The sequence below is a fragment of the Stegodyphus dumicola genome, chromosome 5, assembly GCF_044657685.1.
Source record: "Stegodyphus dumicola isolate Sdum_Otavi_A_Nest chromosome 5, ASM4465768v1".
NCBI classification, from domain to species: domain Eukaryota; kingdom Metazoa; phylum Arthropoda; class Arachnida; order Araneae; family Eresidae; genus Stegodyphus; species Stegodyphus dumicola.
Window position 1 is genome coordinate 94,941,447 of NC_140772.1, and position 18,650 is coordinate 94,960,096.

Consider the following 18,650-nt stretch of genomic DNA (forward strand, 5'->3'; position numbering starts at 1 on the left):
CTGTCGTTAAATTATAAATAAACACTAAGCATAAGTTACAAAACAAAATGCTACTTTCAAATAAAAAAAGCGATCAAAGCAAAAATGGAATTTTAATCTACTGCTTATAAATAAAATCCGAATGTTTAAAAAGCTAGAATTATTGACCAATTAACACTAGTTTCCTTTCGAAAAGCCTGTTTCTCTTGATTAGCCTAAAACAGCATTAGCTCAGAAGGGTTGTTAGTCTCAAAACGGCATTTTGCGTTGAGTCACTAAAAGCGCTAAATCTCTTTTCAAATTGTTGCAACCAAATATTATCGACCTGTATTATATCTAAAGAAAGTAAATAATGAAGAATCTACATGAATGTATACATGTTTCTTGCACTGCGAAAATACAACGGTACCTTAGTGTCATCAAATTTTAAACAACGTAGTCCTCCACCCGAACATGGGCATTTAAAAGCGCGAATTTTGAATATGGAATTTGTTTTACTGTCCATTTTATATTTTGTAAACCTTTAATGAATTCTTGATTCACAGACTCAACGATTTCGCAACCAGCAAATGCAACTGTACGAAAGAAAAAAAAACATTTTCATCTCTATAGCGCAAGATTGTTTATCAGAAATCCATAAGATATACTGTTTTTACATATTTTGTGATATCGCTCTTTAATTTAATTTTATGTTGTTTAAGTGCGAAGAACATGCATGAAATTTAGTAAATGAAGGTAACGTACAAAACATTAAAAAAAAACGCTCCTTTGGGCGTAATATAAAATCTCAAATTTTATTCACTTTTCCTTTGTTCCCCCTTTTTCGTTTTAGCCCGAAGGTCGGTAGAAGGGGTATTAATTTCAAAACGACATTTTGCGTCGATTCACTTTTAAAACTGTTGCCACTAAATATTATCACCATGTATTGTATTTAAAGAAGCTAATTAATAAAGACTACCGAACAAAAAGGGTGGTGGATGATGATTCTCCACACCTAGGATTTTGCGATTGAATCCCCTAAAAACCCCAGTTGCCCTTTGAAAGGGGGGTATATAAAGTATTTCTCCCGCCTTCTTGTCATGCCTTCGTGGTATGGTGGTCTGCACGCTAGGCGCGTATTCCAGAGGTCCGTGGTTCGATTCCCGGAGAAGGTGTTTCTCATTTTTCGTTTTTCCTGCTTCCAAAATCCCTAATGTCTCTACAAGTCTTCCAACGGAACATGGGAACTTAAAAAAGCTCGAATTTTTAATTTCGAATTTGTTTTATTATCTATTTCAAATTTTGTAAAATTTTAACGAATTTTTTATTAGCAAGCTGAACGATTTCAAGCGAGCAGTGGCAATACTGTATAGAAAAAAACATTTTCATCTCCAGCGCTCTAGACTGTGTATCGGAAATTCTAAAAATATGCTTTTTGACTGTTTTTAAATATTTTGTGATATTGCTGTTGAATTTTATGTTATTTCAGTGCGAAAAACACGATATTTAATAAATAAAGGTAACAAAGAAAACATTAAAAAGAAACGTCCTTTTGGGTGTAATATGAAAATCTGAAAGCTTTCAGATTTTATTTTCCTCCCCCCCCCCTTTTCCAGTAGGAATAATGCATACGGTATACGTTTGTAAGTTTGCTACACAACCGAATATGTAATGTTGCTAAATTGCAGCTTTTACAGGTGCGGAAGAAGTTCTGCAATCGGGCTTCGTGCAACTAGTTTTCCTTTTCGACTTTCTTCATTAAAAGAAGGATAGAAATTAGGATTCAAAGCACAAATAAAAAAAAAAAAAAAAAAAAAGAAACTTGAGACAAATATATTCCGAAATATACCTTCATTTTTTTTTCCGGACAGTTTCGGAAATTCTACAATTATAAGACTGATGTTTTATTATTTTAATATAAGATAAAATTTATTCAAAAAATTACAAATATATCGCTGTTTTTTTTTTTTTTTTTTTTTTTTTTTTTTTTTCCAGAGTCTAGTAAGTCTCCACTCTCATCATGGTACTCTACAAGGAATTATTTATTTGGTTGCTTAAATTAAAAACTGTGCAAGAAACTTCGAAAAAATTATTATTTTTAAATTTTTGTTTCGTTGATTTAAATCTGAGATCAAAGTAAAATATTTCTTAAATATGTTTAAAATATTATTAAATTTCACAGAAAGATTAAATGAACAGGAGGTAGTTTACAAATACATGATTTTAAATACATTTTTTAACATTTTATAATTTAAGACAGTAAACATTTAAAATCAATTAGTCATTTTAAAGTTTCCTCTTACGAAAAGTGGTTTCAATTTGAATTAGAACTTTAAAGTACCTATACAAACTATTCACGAAATATTTTGAAGCACATAAACAGTTAATTTATTATTTCCTTATACATATATTTTGAATAGTAAATTTGCAAAAATTCCTCATTCACATTCATTATGAAAATAGTACATGTCGTATGCCAGTATACATATTAATCTGAAATCTGATTTTGAGTAAAAAAAGTTGAAAATGACAAGTTAGCGAAATAGGACATTTCGATTTAAGCAATAAAGTTTTCTTAAAAAGATTAATTATTCAGTATGTTTTTAATTGCATTTAACTCACGTGCCATTTTTTCGTCTGTTATTATTACTTTTTTCCTGTTCATTTTTTTTTTATTTATTTCATTCAGGAAAACAACATATTTCCATTTGTATATTTATTTATTAATATATGATTCTCGTATTAGTAGTATATTTTAATATTACTTTAATAGTTTTCAAATTATAAAAATTATTAGTATCTATATCAAAAACTATTATTATGTTTAGATATGTTTAGACGTCGACTGATTGTAAAAAAATCAAATATATTTTCTAAAATTCTTAATATCGTGTTTTGTATATTTATGTTGCTTGATCATATTAGAAATTTGTTTAATTCAGTCTAAACTAAAAATTATTTTCACAGGAAGTCATATTCGACTCATAATTACGTCTAACCTAAAAATGTTTGTTAACGATATTCGACTCATTACAGACAGCTATAGCTGAAAAATCTATCTCTAATCCAGCTCTTTCGTTTAGACATTTTTCTTTCGTCGTAAAAGTTTCGGTCTAATTTATTAGGATTCTGAGAATAAAGAAACGTTACAAAAATGAAATCTCAAAGCCTTCTCAATTTCTTTTCTGCCAACCCAACTTTGACAAATGAATGACTGTCATTAATATTTTTTTGGTATAGCTTAAGCACTACTTTGAAATTCATGTAGAGAAAATAAGATAAAATTAAATTAAATATTAAATATACAAATTAATTAAATATTGCCTTTTTATTTAATTTAAGTATTTGCTATCAAATAGAAATAAATGCATTTTGTTTTCTTTACAGTTATTGACTAAAAACATTCATCAGTTTTAATACTGTTTGTCAGTTCCTCGAATCTAACCTAAGATTAAGTAAACTTATATTTCTTCCTTTTAAAATCCACAATGTATACAAACTGATGTTTCCTAAATTTAAACATAGTGAATGATAGCACTTTTAACATTTACCTGTTAATACACTAAGAGTTTTTTTATTTTGTTTATTTATTACAAACAACAGTTTGATATCTAACTTTAAAACAGCCATGGTTATATATATGACCGTTTTTTTCACTAAACCAGGCTTCATCCTTTAAACCTATCCTATGTTAACAAGAAAAGACTTTGTAAAATGTGATAAGAATTATTTTGAAAATGTGTTCGAAAAGGAGTCACGAAATCGTAGCCTGTAAATGTGGATGATCAACAATAAATGAGAAAGTATTAAATAGAGCTCAATTTTAATACACTAAAGACAGTTTCGCATCAGGCATTTCAAAAATTCTCGATGTAAAACACTCAACTAAACTGCGTTCGTTTGACTTAATTATGCGTTCTGTAAACTGCGTTGACAAGATTTTAATTTAAGCCCCAACTATTTTTAGAATTGCATTTACACTGAACAAAATGCACCGTACTTAAGCAAGAGTTTCTTTTCCATGACAGGGTGCAAAGGAATACCTTGACAATGTCATGAATAAAATTATTGCATTTGGATAATGATGAAATCTAATCATTCTATTTAAATTATAGTTATTTAATTATTTCAGTGATAAAAATGCAGATATTTCGGCAAGTAAGCGAATGAAACCTGAGAGGTAAAATTTTAAATTACTTTAAAAAAATCTAAGCATAGACACTTAGTAATATACACTACAATGAATTTAATACTAAAAATTCTTACCGGTGTATTTTCGGCTCAGCACATTTAAAACCTGAATTGCGTAAATGGTAATTGCTATCCACATATTTGAACTGGTAGCAGAGAAACAAGAAACACAGGTTATGTCCTAAGTTTATCACTCAAGTCTGTATCTCTTAAAGTATATCAATTACTGATTTTCAGATAATAGTGCAGAGTATTTCATTTTTTTGCAGTCAGTCTGATAAATAGAGCTTGTTTTACCGCATTAGCATTTTGTAAAACAGCGAGGAGAACTGCATGTGGTTTACCATTTAATTCTCGATAACTTTATTTTCTTACTTATATTCGCTGTAAAATTTAGAGGAATACTTCAGCATTACTTTTTACTGAATTTTGCTAACATATTTCATTTAAACGCTTAAGCAGGTTGTCATTTTTCTTAGTAAATAACTTTTGCGGCTTTTGCTACAAAATATTAGAGTTATAAAAGGCATTATTGTTAGAGCTCACATCCAATTTTCCGTCAAAAATGTGCCAATGAAATAAAAAGAACGAATAGGCGAATCCAAATAACCTACGTGCAACAAGTTCGCAAAACTAAGACACGTGAATCCACTGATGTCTTTGAAGATTTAACGGAGTTCTTAGCGATGTGCTTTTGGCGCGAAAAAATTGGCACACTGCCCCAGCAGGGTATCGGGAAGGAACTGAAGTCCGTAAACAGACGACCCGTGGTATCTGAAGATCAGCGCTTGCGCAAAGAGCCTTTCCGCAGAGGTGAGGAAAGTCCAACTTGGGGCGGGTGAACAACTTTCACTCGAGTTTCTAAAATTTTGATTTGTTGGCTTGTTCTATCGCAGAAAGAACGGTAACAAGAAAATGGATGAATATATATATGCCTACCTCATTCTCTTTCTATTCTTTACTAGTTGGTGAAAGGAAATTCATTATCTTTTATAAAACTAAGTCCAAACCTACTGTTTTGGTTATATATATAATTATATTAAGTCTTGTTTGAAATTAGTACATATATGCAGAAATACATTGTGTAATTGTATAATAACCAACGCATTCGCCGGCACTCGAACGACGGGCCTCTCGATTACGCGCCGAGCGTGCTGACCATTACACTACGAAGGCGGGAGAAATACCTTATAATATAAACACAGAAAAATATATCTATCGAAGTGCTGTCTAGTGATCGTGAAGGACATCACAACTGATGATCTTTTCTGTAAACTTCTAGAACTTTCTATAAACTTCCAGATAATATCGCACTGATCCTGGCTGATTTGCTGTCGGTATGGACCCACAATGAAAGTAACATAATGTCGTTAAAAACTCAGGTAAGATTTGCTGTCAGTATGAGCTCAAGATGAACGTAACAAAACGTAGTTCAAAAACTAAGATACGATTTCCTGTAAAGTTTGAAGGCATTTCTGGTCAATTAATTAGGTCTCATAGAACATGGCCCTAATAATCTTTCCCCCAAGTATGCAAATGCATGGACGGTCCACAAATGCTTATTGACCGGTGCTCCTGACCTCAGAGGTCTCGCCCCATGAAGAGTTGACCAAGTTTTCCGTTATGGTTGTTATTTCAGTTTAAGAACAATAAAGCTTGAAATATCCCTCTGAACGTTGAAAGGATATGAGAGAATAACAGCTGCGTAATCTTAACTTTGTTTACACTCCAATAGCACCAAAAACATCTGCTTTTGTTACCTACCAATAAATTTCGGTAAGCGTTTATATAGATTGATATATAAACAAATTTAAATTTGTTTATTTAGGCCATACCTGAACGGAAAACATTGCGAGTTCCTCCAATACAGAATTAGTTTGACAATTATAAATACATGTAAACATAAATATTAAAATATATACAATCGTGAATAAAACGTTAAATGTATGGTAAGAGTAAATAAATGATTAATTTAAATTAAATTTTCAAATTGTTCTTTCATTACACCGTTATATAACTTTATATAACATTTCCACTAATGTCCTTTTCGTGACCTTTATTTTAACCACCGTTGGTCGCCCACATGTAATTCTAATCATAAAAAAAATGAAATAACACGTGTATTCACATGTCTCACATGTCCACATCCTAAATTTTAAGCTATGAATTTTGTAAAATTAGGGGGAGAATTTTATAGGTTCTATCGATAACTAAATATTTTCTGGTCCTTTCGTACTAAGAAAAAAAAATTAAAAGAAGATAGAAACCAACCTGGCTTATACCGGTTTGAACTCAAATCATGTAATTATTTAAAAGTCGAACAGACTTTCTATTTAAAAAGGTTGCACCAAAAAGAATATTAATTCTTAATATTAATTAAATAATAATAATAAAATTTACTGAGAAAATTTTTGATCTCCTAATAAAAAATGAAATTTATCATTCTGACTCCATTAACACAAAACCTAACCGAGATATTAGATACTGAAATTGCAAATCATATTTAAGACCGTATACAAATTAAAGAGAGAAATTTTTGCATTTTTACGTAATTCAATATTTATATTAGATTAAAAAACTGTTTTTGATGACAATAAAGTAATTGACGAATATTTCGATGCAAAATACTGTGAAACGTACTGATCGATAGAAATTCTTTCAAAATGGACATGTTATTCAAAGAATCTCATAGGCTTCGCATTCTAGAGAACGATAACAGGTTTAAGTATTAACATGTAGCTAACTCATAATATTGTTTGTATTACTTTACAAATAAAAAGAAAGTTTTTAGTTTGATTAATTCTTGTTAAGATTACCAGATTATGATTCTAAAGAAACAAAACTTTATGAGAGTACTAATAACGCATGTTTAGACTTATCTCGGTCCTAAATATCTCGGTGAATTTTTGTTGTATGGGAGTGAAACTTTGCGTTTTATTTTTTCAAAACGAGTATAAAGTTTTCCTAATATATACATAGGGACCTCGTCAATTATATTTCGTATTTAATATAAAAATTATATTTTTTTAAATAAAAAAATAATAAAACATGAACCTTTGCTTCATTTAAAGCTTTTGTAGCTGGGAGTATATGTGTATGAACTATGTTAGCTAAAATAAAGACCGCGTTAAAACGTTTTGGAACTTTTGTGGTTGACAAGAAGTATACCTCCCACACACACATGCATGCACGCACATACGCATACACACACACACATATATATATATAACATAAGAAAGAGAGAAAGAGAAAATATGAAAATTCGAGATCTTGTATAAGCAATGTGTATTTAAATGCTATTAATTTCATTCGAAATTCTATGAAATTAATTTATTAAATGAGAAAAGCGATAAGATGTAACATAAATGAGAGGAAAACCTTTCTTTAAAAATGAAACGCGAAGCATAAACTTTAAAATCATTCCTAAATGAATGATAATTAGTTAAAAAATATAAAATAAGAACAGTTGACAATTTTTGTTTTTTATGAAGCAGCAGTTGTTAGAATTATAAATACAGCCACATTTTTTAAAATTATGTGTGGAACAACTGCAAACGAAAAGCGATTCGAAAGAAAATACGTGCTTTTTATTTTTCAAAAAAAAATTTATATTAAATATTCATTCAAATTAATAATGATGTTTATAAAAATAAATAAATTTAATTATGAAAAAAGTGAAAGAATATCTTTATGGAAAATTTAATAAAAAAAGTTAATGGATCTACTAAAGATTTAAAATTTCGCAAGTGGGAAAGTATAATGTAGAACATAAAGCTAAAAAAATTATGAAATTATTGCAAATGTACAAAAAGGTAAAATATGTGAAAAATTAATGACGGGAGTACAATTTTTTTAAGACGGTTGAAAATACTAGCACAATGGGCATAATGAAGAAACTCAAATTAAAATGCAAAAATAAAATTCAATAAGGCCTTTATTCTTGAATGTTTTCTAAAAATTGATTTCTTTTATTTCATGTAAGATGAACACTTTGAATTCTGATTTAAAAATTAAAACTGGAGATTTCATTACTTCTATACGTTTTTTTCATGCTTAAAGTGTATTTTATGTTTAAGAAGAAAAATTAAGAAATCCAAAGGAAGAAAAAAAACAAGGACAATTTCTGAGTTTTTTTCTTTAAATTCTAAACGTAAAATTGTATAACAAAAAATCATGCATTTTTGTTTCGTCATGCTATAATAGAAGGATAGTCAAATCTCGTATATTTTTCGAACCACATTTAATATGAACTTCGAAATCTGTTAATTATTTGCATGGAAAGAACCTCTTGATTATGTTTTAAACAGAATGCGCAATGATTCTTTACATTTCTTAACTGAACAAACAGATCTGATTTCTTGGAAAGATTCCATTTACACAAAAGCTGCCTCCATATAACATATCTTTATTCTCTTTTAGCAATCTCTAAACACGTTGTCTACAATCATTTGGCTTCAGTTACACTAAGTGAAAAACAGAGTTTAGCTTTCTCAGGCAAACAAAAATGAAAATAAAAATAACACAGTTGTCAGGACTAAGTGTCCTATGCATACTCTTGGCAAAACATATTGGTGACAGTGTCAAGGTCCTGATCTCGAGCAGTGAGCTGAATGCAGCAATGTTCTTGTGAGTGCTAGAAGAACTACGACGTAAGAAGGGTGTAAAATACCTTTTTATTTAAATCACTATTCTCAGCTCGGGAGTGATAACAGAAAAAAATAATGACCGCGCTTGGGTCTAAACTGAGCAATCAAACAAGCTTAAGTAGAAATTTAAATAGTCGCTGTTCTCAGAGCTTACACGCGAGATTTGGCCTATCTATGGTGCGTAGCAAGCCTACACTTCCATAAAAAATACCTACTCGTAAGATCTAATGTGGACATGTACTTTGTGCAGGTAATATTTCGGATTACCTCCTCGATAATAGGTAAAAGATATACGGGATATTTTGTGACGAAATTTAACTTACGATGGTCTACAGCGAAACGCCACCGCATCGGGTGCGTAATCGGGAACTCGTTGCTTTTCTTGCATAAAACTACTGGGATAGCATAACTGCTAGAAATGTAAGTAATTATTTTATTCTTCAACATTTCCTTAATATGAAATTCAATTATTTCTTCCTTGATCTTATCATATCTATATGGCTTTTGCCTTACTGGTTGGGCATCCCCGGTCTGGATTTCATAACTGGTGTCCTGAGTGAAACCAGGTACATCACTAAATAAATCTGAGAATTCACATACCAAAGCCTGAAATTTTTCTTTCTCTTCTGCCGGCAAATGATGTAGATCAAGCTCCGGGGGCTCATCGTCCTTCTTGTTAACTGGTTGCATCGTGACTGTTAGCTTGGCTCCCTGAAAGTCAGTTATGGCTTCTGCCAATCTGAAAAAGTCCACACAAAGGATAACACATGTTTGCAGGTTTCGCAGAAAATAAAATAAAATTTTTACCTGCTCGTCGTTGGTACGCACAAAAAATGACACATTTCCTAGACATTTACACTTTTCTCCTTGGGCCGCTATAACTTTCGTGTCTTCTGTACTAAAAATTCTATAACGATGGAAGTGTTTCTTGAAAACATTTTCAGAAATGAAGCTGTTTTGTGTCCCTGTATCCAAGAGAGCCGTCGCCGGTTATTATTTATTAAAACTTCAATCTTCGGTAAAGTTAATTTTTTAACGACTACGGTGCTTAAATTAATCGCGGAAGGATTTTTCAGGACTTCGGATTTCCCAACCTTCCTTAAAGAAATCCCCCTTAGTTTAAATCTTGCTTAGCCGATTCCTTCTTAATTTGCCCAGTTTCTGAGTTTTTCCCTGCTTTACCATGAAACTTTCGCCGTTCGCCGGTCGTCTTGGGAGATCCCTCTTTCTTCGGTCATTGCATTGCATTGTTCCCGTAGTTCTGTTGTCGCTTCTGCTGCGGTCTTGGATTCCACTGACTTCTTCACTCAAATTGGCGACGTATTTCGTTGTCTTCAGCTCGTAGACTTTCAAACCGCACGGCGAGTTCGAATAATTTATCCGTTTGGTTTCTGAGCTCGATAAAATCTTGAACTTGGGGCAGTAGTCTAGGGATTATAACTTGAATGATTTCAGGATCCGGGAGACTTCCATACAAAAGCTTAAAATCTTGAATCTTTCTTAAAATAAAATTTGACAAATCTTCGATTTTTTCTTCATATCTGCTAAAACGTTCCGCCTCTAGTCTGGCTCGATCTCGTACGATCGGGAATGCTTTCACCAAAGAACTTTTAAAATTTTCATACGTGTAGGTGGGGTTTCCTGGTACAGGTATTGCTGGTACCTCAGGTTCGTCTTCTTGCCTTTCATGGCATTTTCTTATTTTTCTTCAGGCGCCAGTGTCAGGACTATGTGTCCTATGCATACTCTTGGCAAACATATTGGTGACAGTTTCAAGGTCCTGATCTCGAACAATGATTTGAAGGCAGCTATGTTCTTCTGAGTGCTAGAAGAACTACAACGTAAGAAGGGTGTAAAATACCCTTTTATTTAAATCATTATTTACAGCAACTCCCAGCTCGGGAGTGGTAACAGAAAAATAATGACCGCACTTGGGTCTAAACTGAACAATCAAACAATTTAAAGTAAAGCTTAAGTAGAAATTCAAATAGTCGCTGGTCTCAGAGCTTAAAGGCGAGATTTGGCCTATCTATGGTGCGTAGCAAGTACTAACGCACTTAAATCACTTCAATAAGTATTAGAGTACTAGCGCTAAGGCGTCAGAATTTAAATACTACCTAGTCTGGCGAACGTTCACCGAGCAGAAGTGGTCTGAGACAAAAAGCTCTCTCACACTTGAGAAGTTTCTCACTAAACTTTAAATACAAAAACTTGGCTCCAACACAAATTAGCATAAAGTTGAATTGCGCGCTCATTCTGAAGGGAAGTTGAAATAAGAGTTTACAGGGAAGGGTAACTTAAAATAAAAAGAAATTTGGTTAGTTTAAATTAATATACATCTCTAATGAAATTATCGGAAATAAATAAGTTTAAATGAAATGCAGCAAAACATGTGGATATTTTAATAGGCCTTACGAGGAGTTATGTGGTCACACATGTTTCACCTGTCCACAGGTGACAGGTGAAAGCAGGTCCGGTCATCGGGCGGCATGCACAGACTAATCGGACATCGTTCGGATCAAGCGAATATCTAAAGCTACGACTATACAAAGTCAAGGTATCAGAAAAAAAATGCATCCTAGAATGGGATCGAGCTCAAGCTAGGTACCAGTATTCAGCGGTTTTAACTACTCAGCCACAAATGGGATCATTTTTTTAATAATGTGAACATCTTTGTTAATCTTGCAGTAGTTAAAATGTTGACGTCACATTAACCTGACGTTGACATACTCGTATTACGTAGAATTCAGTTGGCCTTATTTGAAAGGTTATTCTTTTCCATGTACGGCAGGGTTTTTCTTTTCATATATTGGCATCTTTTCGCATACGTAGACAAGTTGACATCATTCTGTGTGCAGATATAGTTTTAGATTGAATTCAAATTGAAATTGGAATGGTAATGGGAAATCAAAATCAACACTGCGCTCTAAATTCAAAACCGGGTTAGTTCATCTCGGAAAAAGTGTCAGTTTCAAATCCATTCAGAATTCGTTAATGAATTGCCATGCTTTCAGCATCAGTTGTCATGTTTGTCAGCAAATGTCACCAAGTTCAAAGGTGTTTCGTCACCTGGACACATTGAAGAACTGACTAAACCTGTAGGTAATCTCATTCAAAAACGAGAATTCAAGCTTGAATACAGCTATTTACAATGGAAACTTCCTTACTCAAAAATAACTAATTGATATCAATGAAAATGTTCCTTGATCGAAATGAAATTATTAAAAAATTAAGCTTAGATTAAAACCAAAAACACCAAACTTTCTTACCAAAGAGTCATCATTTCGCCACCTTATTGCTGCATATTATCACAAAAGCTTAATTATATCATGGCCTTGAACTAACTTTCTTGTGCATGCGTCAAAATATCTTCTGGTCATTAAAAAAAAACTTTGAAGTTTATTAGCACATGCATTTCTACGGACTTAAGACGATTGGCCAGACGTGAAAAAAACAGTAAATTTGTATTCAGATAACGCAATGAGTTTTCAAGGACCAGGAACCTATACAAAAGAGGAATCAGTGCTTTTCCGTTCTGCTAAAATTCAAATTTTTGCAGCTGAAGAATACATTTTATCTTATCTTTAGCTCCCCGTTTCGGAGGGGTGTGGGAGTCTGGAATCAAGTCTGCGAAACAAAATTTATTCGAAGTTTGCAAGTTTTAACTTTTGAGGAACTTACCACTGTAGTAATACAGTGGTAAGTAATACAGATTGAAGAATATACTGATTCCAGGCCACTGGTTCCTCTTTCATCTGATTCTGAGGCTTTTTAATCTCTTACTACAGAACATTTTTAATAGATCCTCTTAAAACGTCGTTTTTCTAAGAACGCTACAAAACGCCGCTTTGCTTAAAGCCAAGATGGCATTTGATTCAACAATTTAGTTCAGCAATTTTGATCTAGATGGCAAAACGAATGTCTGAATCAACTGCAACCACAAGAAATTGAGACTTTGTACGGAATGAATAATTTAAGTTAATTTCTTGGTGTATCTCAAAGAGAACTCTCTTTCTTCTTTGAATTTGAATCTTGGAAAAATTATAGAAGTGTTTCCTGGAAAAGATGAAGTCGTTCGAGTTGTTGAAAAACGACGTCAACTAGCGTCTTGTTTCAAAATGCTATGCTCTTCCTTAGTAATCATTCTGAACTTACTTTTGTCATATTTTATCATTCTGTATAGGTGGCGCTGTCCTCATCCCCAGATGTTTATTATTGCATGTGTATTACTACTTTGCTTTGTTTCTGTGGCAACATACGTGAAACTAAAAGATAGAAGAATTCAGTACTCGATGAAAATATCAAAATTTAAAAAATTATATTAGTGCATATAAAAGTCTAAATCTTATTCATTTTCTGCCCTTATTTATTTACTTTTAGAGGTAAATTAATTTCAGGAACTATCAAATGAAATCTAAAAATTCAAGGAATACTATTTAGCAATTATCAGTTACTGTACTTGCAAACCAACAACATTTATAAAGCCTTTACAGTTAAATCTAAATGCTATTACGCTTAGTTATTCGTTATTTATTTTAGCTAAACAAATTTTATACTTTAATTTAATAATCAAAATTTCATATTTTCAAGAAATTTATTTTTTTTTTCATTTTGAAGATATTTATTTTTAGGAATTTCAATCTTTTTTTTATTATTCAGGCCATGTTGTAAATAGTGTTGTGTGATCCGGTACAAATCCAAAACTGCATCAAGAATGTGCCTACTTTTACGCTACAAAGCTAACGAAAATCAAATGGAGGACGTAATAATTTTCTCTTCTCAGTTGTTTGGCACTTATATATCTGCTGATATATCTTCAGTATGCAGCAGTAAAAAACTTTGACCCCATTGTATAACTGTACGAAACGATAGTAAAATACCTTTTCATCATACAGGTAGATTTGACTGTAAAATGCTTGATTGTAATATTTACTGTATTTTGGAATTTGTACTTTAATGTCTTAATGCGAATTGTTTTATTTGTATACAAATCCCTATTCAGTGCTATGGAAAACTTCTTATTTGCCATTCTGCCAAATGCATCAAAACAAATCCCTCTTAAAAGTTTCCGAAAACACGTGAATTTAAAGTTAATAAATAAATAAAACAAGTGAGATAAAGAGTTTAAAAGCTTCACCAAATTTTAACATTTTTTCATGATAGATCCAATGATTCTATGCTAGATGATTAATAGAGAAAAATTTACAGATTACAAAAAGCGGTCAGAAACCTTGAACGTTTGCAAGCCCAATGAATATCGCTGCGGGACATATAACAAGACGAAACTTTCTAAAACTCTCAGACAAGAAATATGAAACCCGTTCAAGGCATTAATCACTTTGGGTAGAAGAAGCCTCACCTAGCCTCCAAAAGCTGTCAAATAACCTCTGACACGAAAATAAAAATAAAATCCCCAAAATAGCATCAAGATATTAATACACGAAGCTGCATTAGCCTTCTATTAAACAGTGAAGAAAAAATGTCAAAATTACTGCTAGCCGTAATGTATAGTTATATTTAAAATCATAATTATTTGAAACAACTAAATAAATTACTTTGACACATCGGTATACATCTAAAAATTTCTATCATTCTGAAATTCTGTTTACCATAGTTTACGAAATTGAATTTGTAACTTCTCAATTTCAAGCTCCGCTTAGTATGGACAGAAGCAAGGACATCAAAATTAAGAAATAATTTTCATACAATAATCCAAAATGTGAGCAAGTTAAATTCATTGAACGCAAGCTAATATAAACAGAGAATATAAATCATACTGCAGATTAAGACTTACGTGTTTTCCGCAGTAAAATGAAATATCCGCGGCAACAAGCAGACGAAAACTAAAATAGGGGAGGTAATCAGGCTATGCTCAGCAAGGTACTAAGAAATTCTCCCCCTCCCTTGAGAATTGTATCTTCGCAGCATAATTTTAATAGCAACTCAAAATACTACAACAACTGAATATCAACACTAGAAAAATAGCTCACCCCGTAGAATAATAACAGGACTGTAAGAGCAAAACTATTGTAATGTAAGCATATTACTATCCAGTTTGTAGGTACTTCATAAAAATAATATTGCAAAGCAGTTTAAATGATATTGAACATCCAGTCAATGTGTAAATGAATTACAAGTTTAATTTGATTATCTCAGTAAAAGTACACTCATGTCCAAAATTATGTTTACATGCATAAATTCACGGATTTCTCAGAGACTATGACTTATAATTTAATGAATTTTCGTGGAATCATACATAACATGATGACACATAAATGCAAAAGAAAAAATTGAAGATCACCTCATATGATATAAAATTGTAGCATGAAACAATAAAAATGGTAATAAAGTGTGACAAAGAGAGTTAAGAAAAAAAGAATGATTCAGAAAAAGAATTAAGTCTTACGAATTTAATATGGAATATGATCTCCCCTGACTTGTACACACATATCACAACGTGTTTTAAGGCTGGAAATAACGTTGTTAACCACAGTTTGGGGCATTAATCGCCACTCTTCCAGCAATGCCGTCTTCAGAGCATTTACATCTCTAGGAGGAGGATGTATACGTGCAATTGCTCTTCCAGGGTAGTCCCATAAGTTCTCTATCGGGTTAAGGTCAGAAGAGTTTGGTGGCCAAGGTATTCGCTTAATGTCTTCACTTTTAAGAAATTCATCAACGAGGCTTGCTCGATGTGGACGGGCATTATCATCCATAAATAAAAAGTCAGGTCCATATGCACCCTTGAAAAGTCTTACATAAGGATCTAAGATCTCATCTCGATATATCTGGCCTGTCACATATCCGCTGCTGAACACGTGTAGGGGCGTACGTCCATCGATCATTATTCCACCCCATACCATCACACCTCCACTACCGAAACGGTCACGTTCCACAATGTTCGAGGGATCATTTCGTGTTCCTGACTCCCTCCCGATGTAAACACGTTTAGAATCACCAGTTAAACTAAACCGCGACTCATCAGTAAAGAGAACATGGGACCATTGATGTTCAGTCCAGTTTTGATGTTCTTTACACCAATTAAAGCGATCCCTCTTTTTCTGTGAAGACAGTAAAACACATACCCTTGGCTTTCTGGCATAAAGGCCTTTTTCATTAAGCCTTCTGTATATTGTTTGCCGTGATGCAACAGTTCCAGTGGCGGCTGCAAGCTCTGAATTTAACTGGCGAGCAGTAGCCTTTCTGTTACGACGGGCAGTTAATGCCAGATACCGATCTTTAGAAGCAGTTGTCATTCGTTTCCGACCTTGTCCAGGCCCTCTTTACAACACTTCCATCATTTTGAAACTGTTTCCATAGCTTAGAGACTGTCTGTCTTGAAATATTCAGACATGTGGCTGTTTCCATGATTGACTGCCCTGCTTCTAAACGGCCGATATTTCGCCACTTTACAGATTCTTCCAAATGATACTTCGAAGCCATAAAAAACCGCTTTGAGTCCCTACACACTGAAATCAAACGCTATGTTGCAGAAATTCACTCAAATATTCAGTTTGTGCAAAGCGCTTGATTCACCCTTGGATGACGTAACGCCTAGATTTGCATATCACAAACCGTTTGATTACTTTTGATTGGATAATGCTAATTAGGCTTGGTTTTCACACATCCCCTGCAAATACGGATCACATTGATTCGATATTTCATTGAATATCATCATTTTTGGGTATGTAAAGATAATTTTGGACATGAGTGTATTGTAAATATGAATTCATATAATGTTTAAATGTACACATAGCTGTCATGATTTTATGTATCTATCATATGTAACTGGAACAAGACAATGATTGTAATCAACATATCTATGCTTATACACAGGCCTTGTATGCCCATGTAATATTTATATGTATATTTTTACACGGAGGAAATATTCCCTCCTGCCAGGATGACTATTAGTACTGTAAGACTTTTACAACAAAGTCAGGTCAATGGTTATCTCAGGCGGCGCTCAGTAAAATGATAAATTTATTTTTAATAAATCTCAAATCCACTATGTAATCATAAAGTATATACGACGTCCTCTGCGAGACTTGTCAAACCGAACGCAGAGAAATTTGCAATTAATATGAAATCTAATTTGAGAAGAAAAACTATCACGGTTGAGTATTTTGTACTTGAAATATTCCATTTGATATGAAACTTAGTTTTATGTTGATAAAGAAAGCTGTACCACTAATAAACACTTTCAACCCAGATAATTTGATTTAAGTTATAGAAAAGACTAGAATGAGATATAGCTCTTTAAAAACAGATAAGTTTGAAACTGCTGATATTAAATATTAAGTAGAAACTGCATTTCGCTCTGAGGCATTTTATACACGCTTGGATACTTAATTATGTCTTAAAATGCGCTTTATAAATGAACTCAAGGAAATGAGAAAGCTTATTCTTGCTTTTAAGGAATAGTTCCTCCTCAAATATTTAATTTTACAACAATTTGTAGAAAAGAAAAAAAAAACAAAGCATAATTCTCATGTATGAGCTTTCCTTTCATCAGCAATATTTGACCTTGGCAAATATTTTGACAGAAAAATTTTTATTATATAACATTGCGGGTTCCTGATTTCGGCAAGAACTAATTTTTGTTTCTCAACTACCGTTTCCCTACCGCCACAGCTGGGGGCAATTCGCGGGTTGTCCGAGCATAAAAGTCGTAAACGCATAGGATTTTGTTTCTTCCCTCCCTCCCCTAAAGTTGATTGTGCTTGGAGGAAGAGAATTGATTTTTCTTGTTGCCTGTTAACCGAAAGATTTCCTGCAAAGCTACGAGCTCAATAGAAAACATGTCAAACTTTGGGTGATGTGCAATAAGACAAAATTTAAGAGCAAAATATTCCTGTTATAAGAAATCACATATTTCAGCATTTAATTATCTCAGTAACTGACAGCAAAGTGTAAATTCATATTTCAAATCGAAAATGATGACACGTGCTTTTGTAGATTTTAAGAAAGCAGTGAATGATATTATTTAAATTATTAAATTCTGGAATAACAGCTCATATTTACATATTTATTACTGTTTAATACTAGCATATTACCCTGAAAATCAAATTAAAATGGCCTACAGTAACAGTGAGAAAGAGTGTTATTTATTGAACGTATATTGCAACATAATAATAAACTATAGTTAAGAGAAAAAAGAATAATTATAATGCTTTTCGGAGAAGCCTGAACATAATATAACATGAAGTGGTAAGGATCAAATGGTAAGGAGAATTTTAAGTTAATCTCTGTGTCATAAAATCTTGCGTAATGGTTCAAATATTCCCTGTTATAAGTCAGGCATTCTCATTACCCATTATAAATTCCTTTCAATAACCGTTATCAAAAATTTCAAAAGTACTTGAGCTCATTTATTACCTATTTTTAGATCTTTTAAAAATTAATTGAGCTTGATTATTTATTGTCTGAAATCGAGAGAGTAAGCAAAATATTACTTATTAAAATTTACGCAAAACATTACTCGTAATTAAAGAACATTTCACTTTAATAACTTTAAAATTGCCAATTTTTCTTTATAGCTACGTCCTTTGTGTATATGACATCAAAAGGAAAATTGTATGTGTATTCATAACAGTCTCTGGAAAATTAAGCATCTAAATCTACGTCTTCAGGAAGAAAAACGTATATTTCTAAGCATCCGAATCCGATTCTATTGAAAACTGTAAAGCAGTCTTTTTGCCATACTCTAATTAAATAGATCAACTAAAGATCAATGGTTATGCAATGTAAAACAAATAATATGATCGTTACGTTGAAAATGAATATAAAATGCATGAAATGTTTCATGTCTTCCCTCCAGAATGAAGAATCAATATTTAGGATTATGAAACACCA

The 18,650-nt window shown here is 32.4% G+C and overlaps 1 protein-coding gene across 1 annotated transcript in view; it reads right to left on the reverse strand.

Annotated features, from left to right (window-relative positions):
* The window catches only part of LOC118183143 (cell adhesion molecule Dscam1-like), a 610,771-nt gene extending 605,905 nt beyond the window's left edge, over window positions 1–4,866 (reverse strand). The window contains exon 1 of the mRNA XM_085816874.1: window positions 4,225–4,866. Within this exon, the coding sequence (XP_085673000.1) occupies window positions 4,225–4,288 (64 nt within the window). The 5' untranslated portion in view covers window positions 4,289–4,866. The remainder of the gene's footprint in view (window positions 1–4,224) is intronic.
* Window positions 4,867–18,650: the final 13,784 nt, after the last annotated feature.